The following is a 14,597-nucleotide window of genomic DNA, read 5'->3' as shown; positions in this document are numbered from 1 at the left end:
GCTACGGGCGACCACGACTTCTGAACTCCACGTCCTGCCCCACTGACCACCGCCCAGCGACGGGGGTCGGGGGGGTCGGCGCCCTCAGCTCGCAGATGAGGAAGGAACCGGGTGCTGGGGCCTGCTTCCCACGGAGGCTGGCAGGAGGCAGGCAGCACAGATAGACAAGAGGCCGGAGAAAGAACACCTGCCTGACCATGTGTTCTAGAAGATGGGCCTTGTTCGCAAGGACTTATGAAGGCTACTCAGTAAACGCAATAATTCCGAAATGTGGGTGGTGGTGGAACCCGATTGGCCTTTGGGCAGTGGGCACCCAATGCCACATACAGATCACGTACCATGGAAACGTACACTGGAAACCTATATGATCCGATTAACCGAGAACATACCCCAAAGTGAATTAAACAAAAGAGAAAGAAAAGATATGACCAAGTGAAGGACCCCCGTGCTTTCCTGGGGTATTTGGAAACGTGTGTTTTTGTGTGTGTTTTTTTCAGATAAAGTCCAGGGAATTCTAGGCTCATGTGAAACTGTCTTAATTATGTGGACGGGCCCCCCTCGTGCCACGGGAAGCAGGGGACAGGAGAGGCAGATGGGGTCCTGGGAACCTGACAGGGAACCTGATGAGGAGCTGGAGGGACAGGGCCAGCCCGGGACCGAGACCTGTCCCTGCCTCCACCGCTGCCGGCTGAGCCTGGGCCCTCAGGGTGGCACCGACTGACTGAGCGAAGGGGGCTTCTGTCACCATCACCCCGTCCTCACTCCCACACTGACGGAGTGAGCGGCTTATAGATCAGTCCCAGCGCCAGCCTGAAGTCTGGATGGTGGAGTGACAATTACTCCCTCCAGACATGTGCTCACTCATGCTTTTTAAAAAAAGGCAATGGTCGAAAACGGGGTGTGCAGGCGCGCCTCAATGGGCATCATATTCCTTACACAGCGCGCGGACGGTCGGGGCTGACGGACGGTCGGACGGGGCAGGTACTCACAGGCCTTCGGCGAAGCACTCCAGCACCAGGGTGTCCCCCCGGAGGACGGTGACCGCGGACTCGGGGCCCCTCGCCGCCGGAGGCAGCAGCAGGCTGGGCTTTCTCTGCTTGATGGAATTCGCTGGAGGGAAAAGAACAGTGTCCTGTTTTTCTCAGGCTCAGAGAGTGACTGTCCTGTGGCTCTAGACCAGTGATGGCGAACCTTTCGAGCTCGGCGTGTCAGCATTTTGAAAAACCCTAATTTAACTTTGGTGCCGTGTCACATATAGAAATTTTTTGATATTTGCAACCATAGTAAAACAAAGACTTATATTTTTGATATTTATTTTATATATTTAAATGCCATTTAACAAAGAAAGATCAACAAAAAAGTGAGTTCGCGTGTCACCCCTGACACGCGTGTCATAGGTTTGCCATCACTGCTCTAAACTGTCCTCAGAACAGATGTAACCCGATGCCTCTATGGGAGCGAGTGGTGGACAGACAGACACCCCCCCCCCACATCTGGGTCTGTTTCCACTGAGATGCCCTCCTGCACGCCGCCGGGCACCCCCGGGGAGCGAGGGGAGTGAGGCCGGAGGAGGAAGCCTGTCCTGGCCAGGCCTTCAGGCCCAGGATTCAAACACGGTGGAGAGGAGAGCTCATTTCCTGACGGAAGCCCTCCAGTTCTCCGAAGTCTGATTCTATGGTCTGCACCGGAGTCGCGCCTGCCCCATCCAATAACTCTGTGTGTCTCTGTGTCTGTGTCTCTCATTTAAACCAGGGGCGGGGAGCCAAGGGCCTTTGGAGATTTATGACATCATTCGCGGGCCACACAAAAGCATCAACTTAAAAATTAGCCTGCTCTATTCGGTCTAACATTTAATTAGCTCACCCCTAATATATTTAAGGGGGGGGGGGTTAATAGATACCTCTATGTTAAGGAATTTTCTGTAACATGAATATTAGTATTTTAATAAACTCACAAAGGTATCAGAGGAAAAACTCAAACTGTGAGATGGCAACGAGCTACAACGCTGAGAATCACTGCCAACACCACGCACGACCGACTTACCCCGGGAGCCGGCCTCTGTGGGTGAACCCGAGTCATTAGCATGCTTTACTGAAATGAGAAAATGGAAGAGGAAACTCACAAACACAATGGTGGGTGTGGATGCCAACAGAGAACGAGGGGTCACATTCCTTCCCAAGAAAAAGCACCGCGTGAGGCAGGACACGCTTCGCTAGCGCACCGTCTTTGGGGAGACAGTGGGAGGGACATTCACGCGGAGCTTAACCTTGAACTGTCACAGGTGGATCCAGGCGGGAGGACACAAGTGGCAGCTCAGAGAGGAGAGCGGAGGCTGCCAGGACGCTCGAGCGGAGCCCTGGCATCCATCGCGCACCACACGTAACGACGGAGAAAGTCACCAACCAAACTAGACAACGGACGGCCATGCCCACCCGGCGCCAGCAGAGCCGATGGTCCTCCCTGGGACCCTCCGGGCCTTTCTCCCCTGATGATACTTTCCCATTTGGGCACCCAGACCCGAGTAGGGGAGGGAAGCAATTCAAATAACCTTGTCAATTTCGGAAAGACACAAAAAATTATGTGAAAAACATCTTAATAGTGCCCGGCCGGTGTGGCTCAGTGGTTGAGCTTCAAACCCTTGAACCAGGAGGTCGCAGGTTCGATTCCCAGTCAGGGCACCTCCCTGGGTTGCAGGCTCGATCCCTCATAGGGGGCAGGCAGGAGGCAGGCAACGAATGATTCTCTCTCACCATTGATGTTTCTCTCTCTCCCTTCCTTTCTGAAATCAATTAAAAAAAAATTTTTTTTAGAAATTTGTAATATTGCTCCTCTTTTATTTTTGACTGCTGGGCTCTGCCATCTTTCCAGCCTGCTGACTTGTCCCGGGAAGCAGAGCCCGACGCGTGCTGGGGAAACCCTGGAATATCCTGTCTGCTGCGCCCACTGGCTTGGTTTTCTGGCTGCAGAGACAGAGCCGGGCAGCTGCAGGGGCACATGTCTCCTGTCGGGGGACCTCCCTGGAGTGGAACTGAACAACCCGGCTCTCGCTGGCATCGGCCGGAATGAAATGACAGACACGTTGGCGTTCAGCATGCGCGGCGGAGGGTAAGTTATCTGGACTTACAACTGTTGACTGTCAGCTTCATCGGCATTTTCTGCACAATGGTCCTCAGCCTGGGGAAGGCCGCGAAGCAGCAGTAGTCGTTCCTGCTGTCGTGTTCCTCCACGTTCGCAAAGTACAGGTCCCCCTCCTGGCTCATGTACACCCTCTCATCTTGCTGGATGTGCTCCAGTTCTGGAAAGGAATGTCTGTCGTTAAAGGGGCAACAGTCCTGCCCCGGCCGGTGTGGCTCAGTGGGTTGGAGCATCGCCCCGTGCACCGAGAGGTTGCAGGCTCGACTGCAGGTCAGGACATATGCCCAGGTGGCAAGTTTGATCCCTGATTGGGGCACATGCGGGAGGCAACCAACTGATATTTCACTCTCACATGGATGTTTCTCTCTCTCTCTCTCTCTCTCTCTCTCTTTCTTCTTCTTCTTCTTCTTCTTCTTCTTCTTCTTCTTCTTCTTCTTCTTCTTCTTCTTCTTCTTCTTCTTCTTCTTCTTCTTCTTCTTCTTCTCTCTCTCTCTCTCTCTCCTTCCTTCTTCCTCTCCTCTCTCTCTCAAATCAATAAAATCCTGCCTCAGGTGAGGATTATAAATAAATAATCTCATCTCCCTTTTCCTTTTTCAGCTTCTTGGCTTTTCCATTATTTCACTGCATGTGGCAGGTGAAACATTACTAAAACAGAAATATAACACTGTCCAGTGTGGCTCAGTAGTTGAGCAGTGACCTAGGAACCAGGAGGCCACATTTCAATTCCAGGTCAGGGCACATGTCCTGGTTGTGGGCTCTGATCCCCAGTAGGGAACATGCAGGAGGCAGCCGATCAATGATTCTCTCTCATCATTGATGTTTCTCTCTCTCCCCCTTCTTCTCTGAAACCAATAAAAATATTTTTTAAAAAAAGAAATATAATGCTCGCAAGCAGATACTGGTTGTGCTGGGCCCTGACATGGGTGCTGTCCCAAAGGTGAGTGAGTGGGTGCTGTGAAAGGTGAGTGAGTGGGTGCTGTGAAAGGTGAGTGAGTGTGTGCTGTCCAAGGTCAGTGAGTGGGTGCTGTCCAGGGTGAGTGAGTGGGTACTGTCCAAGGTAGGCAGGTTGTTGGACACAGGGAGGACCTCCTCCCAGACACACTGCGTCCTATCACTGGCCTGCACGCTCTTCACGTGTGACAAGCTTACGGGATCTGTTTGGTGGTTGTCTAGTGTTTTCACGGACACCCTGAAGTGTGTATTTAAAACCTGGAGCAAACTCTAGGCAGGTAGTTTCTAACTGTTTGGCTCCACAGTGATAACCTGCTATTAGTTCTTATCTTCAGCTCCAGAGTGTCACCTGACATGCATGCGGTTGAACAGACCCCACTCACCGATGTTCATCCAGTAGATGTGCAGTGGGGGCAGCCCCGTGGGCGGGTTGCAGGGCAGGACCAGGGGGTCTCCCTCCTCCACTTCAAGGGGCTCGATCTTTTCTTTGGGGAATTTTGGAACATCTGGTACAAAAAAGTCATTTCAAGACATTGTTAATGTTAACTTTCAATGGCACAAGTAATACTTTGATGCATTCTTCTTTCACAAAATTGGAGAATTTTAAATAAACTCAGCACCCCCAACTTGGTTCTCTGATCTCCCCTGCAGAGAGAGATGCTGGTGGGAACCTGGGTGCCTCCTTACACAAGTTCCCAACTACCTGTGCAGTTGTAACTGCTGACCAGACACTTTCGCTGGGACGTGGATCCGGCCACAGCACACCCGTGTGTGTGTCTGCACGGAGCGGGAGCACCCAGCCACGGGCTCTGTACATGTTAAGCTCTGAGAGACATGGCACCTTCTGCAAACACTGCGATTTCTCTGCCGCAGACACACGCTCCCTCGCTCTACGGCGACGACTTTGCATGTGACTGGCGAGTGCTCCGTTCAGAGCGTGACCACGCCGGAGAAGGGATTCCCAGCCCACGTGGGGGAAATGGCACAGCTGCATGTGAGGCGGAACGTGACCACGTCACGGGGCAGAGAGCCTTCTCGTGGGAGCCGCTCCGAGGAAAAGGAACTTCGAATGAGGGGCATGACGTAGGGAAGGGCCCCTGTGATGGTCCGGCACGTGCTTCCTCCTGGGGGGACGCCCCTGAGGGCGAGGCAGCTCCCACGGACGTGCAGCCACAGCCCTGCCAGATTCCACCCCAGCACCCACGCCGGGTGTTCCTGTGAAGGTATTTACACAACAACCCTAAGGACGCTCAGCTCGTGTTTGGCTGGACCTTCGCTGGTGCCTTTGAACCCTGCGAGGGGACCTGCGTTAGGGACTCACCCAGCTCTCGTGGAGCGGAAGGGCCTCGGGAAGGATTCCTAACCCTCCGGAGTGGGACGTGCTAGGGTTTCCCTGCCCTGTGCTCCCTTCCTCAGGGGCGGGTCACGAAGACGGCGGTCACTCTCAGAAGCGGGGGACACGCTGGCTTACTGTAGTCTTTCCTGCTGGAGGAGCCCCTGCATTTCCCCCACGGCCCTCCCCTCACGGCTGGGGGAATGTGCTGGCATTTCTCTGACTGCCGCAGCAGCTGCATGAACTGCTTCTGTCTTGCACCCAGGACCTTCCCCAGCTCAGCCTTGCAGGGGGCAGGGTGTTACTCCACGGCCTTGGCCACTTGGGAAGGTGGGCTTTTTCATGTGACAGGCCCGGCGGGCTCCCTCCCAGTCGCCTCCTTCCAGCACGTCTCCCTGCAGGCCTGGGCAGGCCCCTGGAATGGCAGCCACCGGGGTCCTGCTTCTGCTCCGGGAAGTGGGTAGCGTTCCATCCCCGTCAAAGGTCAGAGGCAGGAGCCGGCTCAGTCATCACCAGGCTCCGAGCTGCAGGGAGTAACGGCGCCACCTCGCTGTGGGCGGCAGCTCTGACTGAGCAGGTGTGTGACAGTCACTGTGCAGGAGGGCCACCTCTCCTGAGCCCAGCTTAGTGACTTCCAGACTCCAAATCTCCACCATCGCTCAGTGTTCAGTGCCAAAGCCCAGCGTCCGTGGCGCTGAAGGTCGCAGGGCCCCCAGGGAGTTAGGGATGTGCTTATACTCAGACACGAGGGGCAGCGGAGGGAGGGAAAACCGGTTCCAGAAATGCAAGGAGCATGCAGTTCTGACTGTAACAAGCAGTCGCCAGGGGCCCAACCTGAATGCTCACTTCCCAGGGGACACCCCCTGTAAAGCAGGATGAATAAGATGCAGCAAGCCCTAATTAAAGAATCGCCCCCTCAGAGCACTCAGAAACCTAACGATTCCCGCAGAGAGCACAGCCGGGGAGCCCTGCATTAATTAAATCTAGGTTATAAAGCGCCAATTCTGAACATGTCAATAGTGTAATTCAACTGGCTTCCAAGGTACCAGTAATAAGACAGAAAGTAAAATGAAATGTGTAAGTCCACCCAACCTTTTATTCCGTGGCAGAAGTCTCTGGAACAGCTTTTGGCCAAAGATGAAATTACTATCCGGAGGCAGGGGAGAATATTTATATGTGGAATCATTTAAGGTCTGAGAACAGGTATGACAAAGGACATTAATTTGTTGGTTGTTTGGGATTATTTTTTAGGTCTTATTGTTGAACTTTGAAGCCGTTTCGTGAGTGTGATGCCGGCTGCAAGGCAAACATTGCCACCTGCGCAGAGGAAGTGAAACTTAATTACCGTAACTCATCAGCGGGCAGGAAGTCGGCTTCATTCCGATGAAGACGTGGCTCCTGTCTAAAAGTAACCCTCACCGGTGACTTTTGCTAATTGTGTTTCTCTGGCGACAAACATCAGCAAGGCTGAGTTTGGACACGTGCAACACTGTCTGAAGTGAATGTATACACGCTCATTTTTCTTCTGGGCTCTCGCTTGCCGGCTCACTTCAGAGGAGCAGTCCCTCAGCGTGCAGAGCAGCCTCCTTCCTGCAGCCTCGGAGAGCCCGGCCTTGACGGGGATGCTCCCTGTGCGGAGGCCTGGAAACCCCGACCGCAGAGCCGAGGTCCGCAGGACACCCAGCCTTCCTGCATCTGCTCGCTCCTCTTCTCCAACGGCTTCCACATTTATTCTTCCGCTGATGGATGCACTTCAGGTAACGGCTCCGAGGGCAGAGGGTCCTGAAACCCAGCCAGAATCTGCGTGGAGCACTTTCATAGACACCTGTGAGCTCGCCCCAGTCTTCTAATCAGAGCAACCAACACAGCAAACCTGCAAAGCAAACCTTCCCGGCTCTGAGGTGTGGGAGGGCTCCGCAACCCACCATCCACGCTCCGCACCTCACACGACGAAAGCTAACGGCTTTGCGCCTGGAGCGCCAGACGCCTGAGAAACACACTAATCTGTAGGCTGCCCTAAGGGATGAACCGAGCCCTCATACTAACACTCGTGGGCTACTCGGCTTCAGCCCTTTCTCCTTTTCTCTGGCACCCTAGGGTCCTACGACATCACCTCTATGGGATCCTCGGAAGGGTGACTAGAAGTTTCTTGGGGAAAGACACTATGAAACCTAAGCTGTACAGTCCCCCCTGCCCATCTGCCTCACAGTAGAGTCGCCATGCCCTGGCCGGTGTGGCTGCTGGTTGGGCCTGTCCTGATTCCCTGTCGGGGCAGGTGCCTGGGTCGTGGGCTCTATCCTTGGTGGGGATCGTGCAGGAGGCAGCTAATCAATGTTCTGCTCTCACATCAATGTTTCTCTTTCTCTCCCTCCTTCCCTCCCTCTTCCGCCTTTCTCTCTAAAAATCAGTGAAAAAAGCATTAGGAAAAAAAAAAAAAAGAGTTGCCAAGACACGTCGTCAGGGAGGGTTAACGCCACTAGACATGCTAACTAACCAGTCCGACAGACATGTCCTGGGGACTCAACCCCCAGGCACGGACTCTGCAGAGGGTCCTTCCTGGGACTCGAGGATCAAGTCAGGTCCTGAGTCTGATCCCCGACGGCCAGGTGCCCTCGACCAGGCGGGCGGCGCCTTCAGCTGACAGAGAGGATGCTGTCGGCATGACGGGCACAGGCGGCCCTGGGAGCACAGGACCGTGCGCGCACACCCTGGAGCCGCTGCCAGGGCTGCACCCTGACTCCCACACGCGCCACGTGACCAGAGCCTGCTCCTTAATGTGCTCCTGTGTCCTCGTCATAAAGTGGCACCGCACTGACCCCTAATTCATTGGTGTGGGTCAGAGTTTAAAGAAACCACTTCACATAAATAAATCAAAACAGTGTGGCACTTAAAGATCACTAGACATGCCCTAGAACAGCGGTTCTCAACCTGTGGGTCGCGACCCCTTTGGGGTTCGAACGACCCTTTCAGAGGGTCGCCTAAGACCATCGAAAAACACACATATAATTACATATTGTTTTTGTGATGAATCACTATGCTTTAATTATGTTCAATTTGTAACAATGAAAATACATCCTGCCTATCAGATATTTACATTACGATTCATAACAGTAGCAAAATTACAGTGATGAAGTAGCAACGAAAATAATTTTATGGTTGGGGGTCACCACAACATGAGGAACCGTATAAAGGGTCGAGGCACTAGGAAGGTTGAGAACCACTGCCCTAGAAGGTTTGGCTCAGTAGATAGAGCGTCAGCCTGAGGATCCAAAGGATCCCAGGTTCGATTCCGGTCAAGGGCAGGTACCTTAGTTGCAGGCTCCTCCCCAGCCTGGGCCCTGGTCGGGGCGCGGGCAGGAGGCAACCAATCAATGTGTTTCTCTCACATCGATGTTTCTCTCTGTCTTTCCCTCTCCCTTCCACTCTTTCTAAAAATTTTTCAATGGAAAAATATCCTTGGGTGAGGATAACAACAACAAAAATATCACTACACATGTGTGGGTCTTGCTCAGGTGTGTCCCCCCACCCCACCCCCGCAACGCGCACCCCATCATAAGGGCAGACAGGGCAGGGGGCTCTCTTCTCCTACATGAGCTTTTGTGATGTCTGTGAATATTTGGGATTAACGTCTCCAGAGGCGGCAGGGAGGGGGCCAGAATCACTGTGTATAAAGGTTTCTGTTTGCAGGGACAATGGGATTTTAGGCTGATGTGCTCGCTTTGGAACTTAGGTGGCTAAAGCCTTCGAGGTTACAGATGAAAACTTTAAAACATGAGAGAGATACATGATAACACTCGAATCACAAAGACCTATTAACATCAAAAGAGAATCCAATCTCTGCCGCTTTAGAAAAGACTCAAGTGATGAAGGCTGTGAACGCTCCACCTGGTCTCTGATGTATGAATTCCCTGGGAACTGGGCTTGGGGTCCTCTTCACAGAACACGGCCAGGTGATGAAGTCATTTCAGGAGAGACTGAACACGATGCGTCAGAAACTAATTTATTTTTCTCTTTTCTGAGCAGCAGAAACACAAAGCTATTACCCACCACTTAGCTAACTCCGAGAGCCGCTCTTAATGACAATGCCAGCGGGTTCCGGCCAGAATCTCCTCCCATTGCTCAGGTCTTGGCTCTGGCGGCTTCGAGAGCCAGAGAACATGTTTGTAAAATCCTCTAATGGAGAATCGTAGATGAGAATGTGCCGTTTCTCTCTCTGCACCAGATCTAGCTGCTGCTTTTGCCTTTGTGTTTCCATAGCAACCATCAGAATTCAGGGTAGGGACCAGCCAACGCCATGTCTTCTACAGGGATTTTTAATAACCTCCCTGCCTCTCTCTTTCTCATCTTATTTCAGCTAATTGATTTCAGATGGATGATAGGTAGGGAGACAGATAGAAGATAGATAGATAGATAGATAGATAGATAGATAGATAGATAGATAGATAGATGATAGATAGATAGATGATGGATCTATCAATCTAGTTTTATCATCCTCAACCACAATTTCCATGGCGATAATTTCTGATCCAGAATTCATTAACACTTGCGACTGAATGTCACTTCAAACCCCAACTCCTGAGGTCATTTCCAAGTTTATGTGTCACTGCTTTGCCCCTGACTATGCTACAAAGTTTCACCTACCAGCTCAGTAAGGCCAATTCCAACAAATCGGCATCCTGCATACTTATTCACTTCACGTGCACAAAAGGGCCCTTTGTAAAGCAAACGCAAGTGATAACGAGAAGGAAAGAGAGACCACGAACACTCTTTCAGCCACCGCCCCTTACACAAAAAACATAATCTTGCCACAACCTGTCTGTCCCCCCTCGTTCCAGGAGAGATCATTACTCTCCTGCATTTTATTTTTATCAATCGCTTGCTTTGCACTACAAGTTTGCCACACAAAATGACGCCCCTACACAATATCGCATTTTGATGGACGTTTGAACTCCCATAAATGAGACCACAGTGTATGTGTGTCCAACCTATTCCCAAGACTCAGCAGTCTTCCCTACTGGGCTGTACTTGTGTCTGATTACACCACAAGGTATTCATTCTCCCGGCTGGGACGGGACTCCCGTGTTTCCCCTTGTGTGGAGCTTTAACACGTCTTGTTGAAGAAACCCTGCCGACCCTGACGTCAGGAGTATTGTTAAAATACTCCTCCACTGCATGGTGCCGTCTTTAATCCACCGGGAAGGAAGCGTCTCCGTGAGGTGAGAGAGGGCTCCAGAGGAAGGCTGTCTGTGTGGATGGTCAGCGTTTCACACCTCCCGTCTCAAAACCAGAAGGAAAGAGAACCCGGCTGGCTCTTCGCACCTCTTTCAGAGCTGCGTGGGTTTGTTTCCCGTTTCTCCGTGCAGTTCCACGGCCTGCACACCGCCATGCGGGCTAGTGACACAGTCTTTCCACGGGGCCACGTCCCCGACTTGTCCTTAGTCAAGAGATTCCACCCAATGGCCCCTCTGTCCCTCACATCCTTGAGTCAGTAGGTCACACTCCTCAAACAGACAAACCAAAGCAACCAACAGAGACTTCTGTTCAGTTGTCCTGTAGATCAATTCATGGAGAATCGACATTTCAGCTTTCCTAGTCTTTCGACACATAAAACGGACATTTTCCCCATTTGTGTAAATCTTTGAAAATGGTTTTCATACACGTGTACACCTTTTAGCTATAAAGTCCTCATGCCGCTCTGTTGGACTGACTTTCGGCGTCTATATTATTCTCCCCCTTCACTCTCCTTTCTGTGACTTTACTGTCACCTCGAGCTAGCGTGTTCATTTTCATCTCAACATGATGACACCTAAGAAGCTGGCATAACCAAACGCCACTCTCTCTTCTTTTCCGAAACCAGTGAGGATGAGAAATATCTCTCCACGTACACGATGCTCTAGCCGCGTCCAGCAAGTGTCCCAGTGCAGCATCTCCACCACCCTCACTTCAGAACGCATTCCAGGGCCTTGGCCGTCTCTCATTTGACTTAGAAAGTACTTAGAAATATGGCTATTAATTTGCAAAGATATAAGATTTTTCTAGTTTTCTTTTCATTATTGATTTCTAACTTAATTGCATAGGGTCATCTTTTCTGCCCAGCTAGTAAATCACCAAATATCGAGAAAATGCGCTCTTCCGGTTTAGCGACCATGCTGTGCCGTGGTCACTGGCTGGGTCTTTAAACCTTCTACGTGCCTGGCATGGATGATTTTTCTGCTTGAGTTCCCAAATAATGAAAAGATAAGGCGAAATGTTTTTCATCATTATGATAGATTTGTCTATTTCTCCATGTGGTTCTATTTTTTTCTTCACATAGTTTATCACCATGTACACTTAGTGAACTAACCCAGGAAGCCTTTTTAAAAGAAGATCTGTGGTGCCTGGTATTAATTCAACCACGCCTGCTCTCGTTGGCATAGCATTTAGCTGGGCCATCATTTCCACCTTGTGGTTTACCGATTCTGTATCCTCGTGCTTTAGGTGTGTTATGCTGTAAATGGCTTATGGCTTTTTATTAACTGGGGCATTTAGTCCATTTGCTTTTATCTTTAATCAGTGATATATACCTGAATTTACTTCTAGTTTTTAAAATGTCTGCTCATCCCACTTTGTATTTTCTCTCTTTTTCTTCCCCCTCCTCACACCACATGGTTTGATAATCATTTTTTCTATACTTTTAGAGTAGTTACTCTATAAATATTAAGACGCACACATAACGTGCAGAGTCTACATTGATCTAGCTGTTCTCTCCTCTAAAATCATTTCAATCCGGTCCCCACCCTGACTTGTGGGGTAAGGCCCACGTATTGTGGATGTGTGTTTTAGAAGCGCGTGCCTGTTCTTCCGCTGTATCCTGCGAGCGCTTCGCTGTTCTTTGAGTTCTTCAAAGTTTAGAACTCCGTAAGGAGAAACTGCCACACAGCCGCTGGTGACAGTGTTCTACATAAGAATCTATTCTGTGAACCATTGGTTAGGATCACATGACCTTGCCTCCTTTAAGATCAGGGAAGATAGCCAGTTGTGATGGTTGGTCATCAGAGGTCCCATGAGCATGGCAGTGATGCAGTCTTAGTTTGGGTGATAGTTACTGACCAATGACCCCCTCCACAGTAAGCAGCTTGCAGTTTCCATGACGACTGTTTACGGCAGGCATGACTTCTAAGCATCCTTCTGAGGGACTCCCACGGTGACGTCAGGTGGGCTTTAGGATTAGCTCTGAGCCAACTCACCTCTAGAAGTTACCTGTGTGACTTCTCGTTGGAAGCAAACTTTCATGCTCTCTGCCCCAGACCCTAACCTGGTGGCCCAGGGTCACGTGCTGCAGCCATGGCATGAGGGTGAGTCGCCCAGGAGGCTGTGTGGGGAACAGAACAGCTGCTCTGACAGACGGCTGCCACACCCATAGCGAACTGCGAGATTTAGGAATGACCTGTGTGAACCCTGCTTGGGGATGACTTGTTACTGCAGCATAACTCGCTGACCCTAACTAATACCATGTACAACTTAGTTCTCATCACGAGGCAATAGATACTACGTTTCCCCAAATTAGACACAAGGTTACTGGCTGAAGTGCAGCAACCTCCCATTGCTTTCAAGATCATCCATCCACTTCTACGTGTCAAGACCTGGAAGAGAATTCCCCTTATAAAAAAGATATAAGGCGCACATGCGCCGATTAAATAAATAATGTGTTGTTTCATTAGAGCCAAGAACAACGCCTACCGCACCACTTGAGAAAAACGTCTGTAAGTTGAAATCTCCACCGTAATACTCACTGGGAACTATAAATTCTATTTCTTCCGACATGGCCACTCCCAGCTTGTTCGAAGCGAAGCAGCGGTATTTCCCCTGGAAGTGAGCTATCTGCCCCTCATTCGGGATCCGGAAGGTTCCTGAGTTGTTGGAGGCAATGACCCGAGGGTCGGAGAGGTCAAAGGGCTTGCCATCTTTCGTCCACGTAAATCTGTAACGAAAACTCAGCTTAAGGACGTGGAAAATGAACCGGGTCCTAGTATTTATACACCAGTACACAGAAGTGACAAAACCAGGACATTTAATTTCTGGTAGAAAGTATGTTGAATGGACCATCAGAGAAGACATCTGACAAGCGGCTGTAGACTGATGCGTACATCTCTCCAAATCCCTGAACTGAAACTCAGCCCCCAGTGTGATGGGGTCAGAGGTGGGGCCGTGGGAGAGGATGAGGTCATGAGGTGGGGTTCTCGAGAGCTGGGTCAGTGTCCCTATGAAAGAGAGCATTCTTCCCTCCCCCCATCCCCCACCCCCCACGTGTGAGGCTACAGAGCGGGGACGGCTGCCTTGAACCAGGAAGCGGCAGGAAAGGGGATTTCACACCTAAAGGCCTCAGGCGGGAGGCCACTCACCTTGGCTCCGGATTGCCTTTAGCTTCACATTCGATTTGAAAATATTCATCAAAGGGAAAGGCGACTTGCTCTTTTGACTGTTTTGTGATGGTTGGAACCTGTGGAACTAAATGGTAAAAACACGGAGTGAGGTTAACTAGTGACCACAGAGGCGCTGTCACCCGCTTTCCGTGGTGACGAGAGGAAGGTCTGAGTAAGTGAAAACAACAGGATGAGCCTGGCTTCCGCTGTGTGCCATGGGTTTCATGGAAGGAATGCAATTCGGTGTCACTGCTTCATGTTGTCGTATATTCCATTTTATTAGAAATTAAAACTAAAAATCCTTAAAATATTTATTAGTCCATTAAAAATAATCCCATCACAGGTTGAAATAAATAACATGTTTTATAAAAAACACAAAGTAGAATAAGAGACCTGGCATTGTTTCATTTTGCTGCAAATCTCTTTATATCCTAAGAGACGTGGGTTCTCATATATGCCTGCAGCAAATCTGTTGCTGAAATTGTTTTGCTTAAAGATCTCAAGAAAAAAAGAGGAAAATAGCCTAGCAGGTGTGGCTCAGTGGTTGAGTGTCAACCTATGAACCAGGAGGTCTTGGTTTGATTCCCGGTCAGGGCACATGCCCAGGTTTTGGGTTCGATTCCCCAGTGTGGGGTATGCAGGAGGCAGCTGATCGATGATTCTCTCTCATCATTGATGTTTCTCTCTCTCTCTCTCTTTCTCTCCCTTCCTTCTCCTCTGAAATCAGTAACACACACACACACACACACACACACACACACACACATATATATATA

The 14,597-nt window shown here is 50.5% G+C and overlaps 1 protein-coding gene across 1 annotated transcript in view; it reads right to left on the bottom strand.

Annotated features, from left to right (window-relative positions):
* The window catches only part of CHL1 (cell adhesion molecule L1-like), a 91,942-nt gene that overhangs the window by 28,575 nt on the left and 48,770 nt on the right, over positions 1-14,597 (bottom strand). The window contains exons 3-8 of the mRNA XM_014529748.1: positions 13,801-13,906; positions 13,192-13,379; positions 4,470-4,592; positions 3,125-3,295; positions 2,044-2,091; positions 990-1,110 (exon numbers count right to left, since the gene is read on the bottom strand). Coding sequence (XP_014385234.1) covers positions 990-1,110; positions 2,044-2,091; positions 3,125-3,295; positions 4,470-4,592; positions 13,192-13,379; positions 13,801-13,906 — 757 coding nt within the window. The remainder of the gene's footprint in view (positions 1-989; positions 1,111-2,043; positions 2,092-3,124; positions 3,296-4,469; positions 4,593-13,191; positions 13,380-13,800; positions 13,907-14,597) is intronic.

Source organism: Myotis brandtii, unplaced genomic scaffold (assembly GCF_000412655.1).
Source record: "Myotis brandtii unplaced genomic scaffold, ASM41265v1 scaffold693, whole genome shotgun sequence".
NCBI classification, from domain to species: domain Eukaryota; kingdom Metazoa; phylum Chordata; class Mammalia; order Chiroptera; family Vespertilionidae; genus Myotis; species Myotis brandtii.
Note: the sequence above shows the minus strand (reverse complement) of the source record. Positions and strands in the feature narration are given on the sequence as shown.